This window comes from Trifolium pratense, linkage group LG6 (assembly GCF_020283565.1).
Source record: "Trifolium pratense cultivar HEN17-A07 linkage group LG6, ARS_RC_1.1, whole genome shotgun sequence".
NCBI lineage: Eukaryota > Viridiplantae > Streptophyta > Magnoliopsida > Fabales > Fabaceae > Trifolium > Trifolium pratense.
In genome coordinates this window covers 44,079,579-44,086,381 of record NC_060064.1, presented here as the reverse complement: position 1 = coordinate 44,086,381, position 6,803 = coordinate 44,079,579, and the positions used below count along the sequence as shown (strand labels likewise).

Genomic DNA, 6,803 nt, shown 5'->3' with positions numbered 1-6,803 from the left:
AATTCATATAAATCGTGATTGATTTTATTTTACAAATTATTCATATAAACAAAGTTTATATGTGAAGTGACCATTAATTTGTAAATATCACCAACAAATATACTCATATAAATAATTTTTATTAATTTTGGATAATTTGTTATGGCTCATTTTCTTTAGTATTATTATTATTATTAGTATAACAAGAAAAGTATAAAGGCTATTGAAAACAAAAGAAAAGAAACTAGATAATGTGACAAAAGGGTCCACTTGTTAGTCCTTTGTCTTGACATCATCTAATCAAAATTTTCTTCACTTCCATTCCCATGATTTAATCACACACACACATGCTTTAACCAAATCATCAATTATTGCTACAAAGAATTTCATATCAAAATTCCACAGTCCAAACTCAGTCCCTATCACTCTACTCTAACAACCATTTTCAACCACTTTATTATTTTACACATAAATAAATAAAATAGAAAAATACTGAAAAAAAATGTAACAAAACCATACACAACATCACACATGAAATTATTATTATTAATTATTTATAATAATAATAATAATCACTCTTTCCACCATTTTGCTACGATGCAAAACTCACCCACAATTATCTCAATTCCGCCACCGTTTCCGTTGTTTCCTCCGCCGCAACCCACCGGAGGACAAATTGTTGTAATTCCAATACCACCTCCACCGTTTAGACCATTCTTCGGCGCTCCCAGCTCGGAGTTTCAAATCACTGACCCTGCTCCACCACCACCGTTCGCCGGCGATTCTAGCTCCGTCGATTTATCTCCTTTAGAGTTTCTCCTAGCTCTCGTTGCAATTGTTACTATTCCCGCCTTGATCTACACTTTCATCTTCGCATACGGATGTTCATCTTCTCATCGTCGGAGATCCTCCTCCGATGAAGTTTCCGGTGATCCTTCAATTGCATCGGAGCTCTCTCGCCATGACGTGGAAAGTGTTTCTCCAGTAGAAAGTGCCGGAGTGAAGTATCAGAAGGAAACGCACGCAACAAAAATCGGCGGCGAGTGTCCGGTGTGTTTATCGGTGTTTTCCGACGGTGAAGAAATTCGGCAGTTGAGTGTTTGCAAACACTCGTTTCATACTTCTTGCATTGATTTGTGGCTCAGTAACAACTCCAATTGTCCGATTTGCCGCGCCACGGTTGCTTCTACCGCTGCCGCGACAGCTAAAAGTTCCGATTCCAGTAGAGACGGTGATCATCAACAGGTTCCCCGTGATGCTGCTTCTTTGGTTTGATTTTTCTTTTTTTTTTTATCTTTATAATTTTTGTTATAGTAAATGTGAGTTTTAATTAATATCATCATATAAATATCCGAATTTCCATATACATTTTTATTTTATATAAAGTAATTGAGTTTAGGTGTAAAAACGTTTTGATTTTGGTAGTGGTCGTACATACACGGATCCGGATTCTGTGCGGTCGGTTTTTCGGTTGTTAATTGTAGAAAGTAGAAACATTGATTTGATAACGGCATAGCATATACATACAGAATGTGTAAGTAGTTCAAAGCCACTATATTTGCTCCAGTAACAACGAGTTTGGGTTAGATATTATGTCATCAACTTCATTGTAAACTGATTATAAAAAAAAAAAAACCTTCATTGTAAACTAAAAGAAAAATACTAGGTTGTTCATATGCTTGTTAGAGGAAATCGCAAAAATCGTAAACAAAAAATCGTATTTAGTCTTGAACCGCACGAATCATTTTTTTTTTCTAAACCGTGCGTTTTGGTTTGGTTTGCGGTTTTCATTTTAGAAAATCAAACCAAATCAAACCGCAATACTTAACTTAACTCTATTTACTAGTAGCAATCAACTTATTACCTAGTCCAACTTAGCAAAGCCAACTCAAATTGAGTCCATAAAACAGTAGGTTGTCAAAACATATCATTTCATGCGATCAATAACTATATTGTTTCTATTAAAAATATATTCTTATGTATATGCAATTTCTGTATATGCATATTATATCGTATAAACAATAAAATAAATTAAAATTTTCTATGTTTATTTTATAACAAGTTGGTAATATTGTCATATTTTTTATATCGTGATAAACCGCACAAATCGAACTAACCATAACTGCATTAGTTTGGTTTGGTTTGGATGACTTTTTAAAAACCAACTGAACCAAACCGCATGCATTTTATCTTGCAGTTAGGATGACCTGTATACTCAAAACTGAACCAAACCGCACCGCGAGCAGCCTTTGTTAGAGGGGTCGGTTTTTGGCTCGTTGTATCATTATAGTATTACTATCTTGTATTGAAAATTTTATTGAATAATGATTTCATGAGTTGGATTTTGTCGAAAAATAAATTACTAGGTACTAAAAAAAAGTGTGTTGAGTAGTATGTCGTTGATTGTGGGATTTGGATTTTCTGGTGTTACGATAGGACAGTGTAACTCATCAGGATCATCAGATCTAAAATGTATGGTTGAAATCATTTATAGTAATATTAAAACTTTATTAATTTCAATCAATTGATTTTAAATTGCGTTATTTTCTACCGTGAATCTCAATCCGTAGTTCGTGTGAGTCTAGAGTTGATAAATTTTATCATCCTCTCCATTTTCTATTGTTTCCATTTCTTTTATTACTAAAGTTTTTAAATGTTTTTGGGTGTATAAATGATATTTGGACCCACTTAATATCACATTTTTACATTTATATTCTCAAAACTATATAATAATGGAGGAAATGAAAATAATTGGAAATGGATAAGATCCTAACTTAACTTTCTTAAAACCAAAAAAATAAAAAAAAAATATAATTGACTCACGCTAATTTGGATTTGGATTCTCGAAAGTTATATTTTCTTATATTTAGGCAAAATTTTAGGGTATTTTTGTCTTTACAACACATATGAATACACTACTTGCATATTTAATCTTTTCTTTTTCTTAGTTAATTTTTACAAAAATGTAGATGAATTTAGAGTGATCAAATGTAAGGAATCCAAATATTAAAATAAAAATAAAAATATTGATAATCCAAATTCCGCTAATTTTGGGCACTTTGACTAATTAAGCATTAAACATTATCTATTTGAGTAATAGGTCATTTTTGTTATGAATAATTTGGTGGATGTCCATTAAGCATTGGCCCATTCCACTGGCCCATTATATTGTCCTATAAATAGGACTTGTATTGTCATGTAAACATACACCTTGATGAGAATAATACAATCTCTATTCTTTCTCTCTTATCTTCTTCTCTCCTCTATACTTATATATTATTACTATTACTTATATTTCATAACACGTTATCAGCACGAGCTTACCAATTGAGGTACGCAATTCTTATTCTATTTTTATGAAATCACAAGTAGTTTTTATTTTTGATTATTTTTGATTATTATATGATTATGAATCGTTTGAACCTTGTATACTTATAAAGATCAAATAATAATAATTAAAATTAAATAAATAAATAAGCATCATTTCTTTATGTATTTAATTGATTCAATGTTGTTTACGCTTCGTGATATCCGACATTTGTATGGTGAAGCATAACACTTTGATCATTAATATTACATAAAATGTTGATCAATTATTTATTTATTTATAATATGTATTTTGGATGTTTGATATTGTTTGAGTTTCGTGACCGACAATAGTCTGGTGAAGCATCATTATGCTTCGTGACCGACACCTGTATGGTGAAACATCGACGCTTCGATCATCCAAAAGAACATAAACATGTTTAAGAATTCATAATCTTGGTTCCTGAAGAACCTAGAAAGTTAATACATGAATTCCCGAAGAATTCATAATCTTGGTTCCTAAAGAACCTATTCTTAGTTCCTGAAGAACTTAGACATTTAATACATGAATTCCCGAAGAATTCATAATCTTAGTTCCCGAAGAACTTAGAAAAAATTAATTTTGTTCCTGAAGAACTTACAGATTTAATTTATGAATTCCCGAAGAATTCAAAAGCATAGTTCTTGAAGAACTCAACATTATTCTATGTCAATTCATGAAGAATTCAAAAGCATAGTTCATGAAGAACTCATATTATTCTCTATGAATTCCTGAAGAATTCAAAAGGGTAGTTCATGAAGAACTCAAGATTATTCCGTGTGAATTCCATAAGAATTCAATAATTTAGTACACTACTAATACATTCATATGTCATTCATATGTACCGTCAAAAAAAAATGTCATTCACATGTTAATTTGGTCAATCAATCTCATTGAAAACAATTGAATGCCTTTTATTTCTTTCTTTTATTGTTTTCAATTAATTACATTATCGGTTAAGGAAGTAATATGATTCATTCATTTGAAATTAAATGATTTGTTTTTAAAATAAAACTAGTTGATTTGACAAATTTTCAAATATCAATTGAAATATCATATCGTTTAATTTCTTTTGTGATTTCTATTAGCCAAATTTTTGTAATTGTGATACTAACTATTACTTCTGAGATTTTTGCAAGATGAAATCAACTTGACCTTTTAAATGATGAATTAAGTGATTATTTATTTACATTATATTTGACAATTGTGATGTTTCCTATTACTTTCATATACTAAGTTTGAATGTTACTAAAATAAAATGTGTGCATGACTTAATATTTTATTCATTTTATTTTATACGATAATTTTGTCCTCTGAGTTATTATGAATTAATTCAGCAACTACAATGCTTAAGGTATGAATCGTTTTTTATTAAGGAAATATTTTTCTTCCATAATAAATCAATTTAATTGATATTTTTTTCTTTTGGAAATAAAATTATAATTCATACCTTAAGCATATCTTTTTTCTTTTGGAAATAAATTTAATTATAATTTATACCCAAAATATTTTTTTTATATATTCAATTCAATAATATTTGTTTGATATTAATATCATATCCTTGGTTTATGGGATTTGAATTTATTTTGTGAATTTTTTTTAAATATTTGGTGTTGATTGAATGTGAGAACTGAGAATCATATATAATTTTAAACTATATAATCTTACAATTTGAGCCTAAAATATTATATGAGAAACTCTCTTTTACTTTAAAAATTGTAACACTAATGTTAATTATTTTGTTAAAGTGTTCTATTTGGAAATTTATTTTAGGCTCAATTTTGTTAATTATTACACCAAATATTTTTTTTACGATAATTATTACACCAAATGTTATTTATATGGATATTTGTAAATATTTTGTAAATTTTATATTGTCTTGTTGTTATTTGAATGCTCACTTGCAAACTGTTATTGAAATTATTATTTTGAGGAACTATTAAGACAATTGAGTATTAAATTATTCTTTCATTGATTTATTATTAAAGTTTTTTTTATTATTATACATTGGTTTGCCGTTGATTTGTGACTATTTGAGATGACTCGTAAAGTCATCAAAATTTATTGGCTCCATTTGTAAGGAAAAACTCGAGTGGCAACCTGAAGTTTGGTTGGAGCTCATTTATATAAATGTACCAATGATTGGTAAAGGCACTCACTCGCTAATATGATGAAACGTTTTTAAACGGACATAAATGACAATAGTAACAATTCAGCCCAATAATAATGGAGATGTTGATTTGCAGACCAATTGATTGCATAAGTATAATCTTCTTTCATTCATATATGAATATCAATATGGAAACAAGAAATAAAGAGATGTTGAATATCTCTATATATTACTAATTTACTACACATATTTTGGATAAATTAAGTGTAATGAAAAAGTTATAAACCAGAAGTTTATACTACACTTTTATATATAATAGTGCAATTGAAGTACAAATTATTGTAAACCAGAAGTTTACAAATCATATTAAATTTATTGTTGGCAATACCGGTTGGGTCATCCCGGATTTATTATGATGCGAAAAAAAAAAACAATAAATATATATTGAAGGGCCCGAAGTTCCTTCATTCTAATAATTTTTATCGGTTACTAATTCCCAAAAAGAAATTGAAAATTTGAGATTTTGGACCATTTAGATATTTTGTGACTTGAATTGATGCATCAACTAAATTGGTCACATGCATGTTTACTCACAACCAGAAGTTTGTGAGTTTGTTTTCTCAAATAGTTTTGCTAAGATCTCATTTTCTAAATTCTTAGAAAATATTTGATAAGTATCGTATGTCAATTGAAATCGATATCAAATAGAATATGATCATACAAAAAATGGACTAGAAGATCCATTCTTTAGACGTCTAAAGTAATCACATGACTGATACTTATGAGATCATAACTTCTAATTTATATTTTGGGAACATTCAAACATGTATATTGAGATACTAATTCGCATCAAGCCAACTAGTTATTATAAGTTCTCCCCTAATTTACAATTTGAACTTTGTTTATAAATATGATTCCCATATAAGCATTTTTGGATGTGTTGTGTATGTGCAATTGCTCCAATAGAATGCATTTAAACGGTTCTTAAAGAATATTGGGAAAATGTATTTGATATGAATCTCCATCTATTATAAATCATCTTGAGCCAAAAATTGGAGAATTATTTACAGCCCTGTAGGCTGATTTTCAAGTGATGAATCAATTTTCCCAATATTAGGGGAGAGAATAAGCAGCTGAAAAATATGAACCAGAAGTTCAAATGAATCACTTGAAATAAATTAATGTTATTATCTCACATTGATCCTCATAGTTTGAATCAAATGTTCAAAATATAAATCATTTGCAAAATTTATGAAAACAACTATTAGTTGATAATGCTCCAAACAAAATGGATGTCCCTGTTGGACAATCTTATTTTGCAAATCAGTATTAACCACCCTGAAGTGTGGTAGATCAGTCGGTTCCAAC

At 29.1% G+C, this 6,803-nt stretch overlaps 1 protein-coding gene across 1 annotated transcript; it reads left to right on the top strand.

Annotated features, from left to right (window-relative positions):
* Positions 1 to 322: 322 nt before the first annotated feature.
* LOC123888035 (RING-H2 finger protein ATL33-like) lies at positions 323 to 1,436 on the top strand. The gene has a single exon (XM_045936985.1). It carries the CDS (start codon positions 511 to 513, stop codon positions 1,252 to 1,254), a length of 744 nt encoding a protein of 247 aa, XP_045792941.1. The 5' UTR covers positions 323 to 510; the 3' UTR covers positions 1,255 to 1,436.
* The last annotated feature ends 5,367 nt before the right edge of the window (positions 1,437 to 6,803 follow it).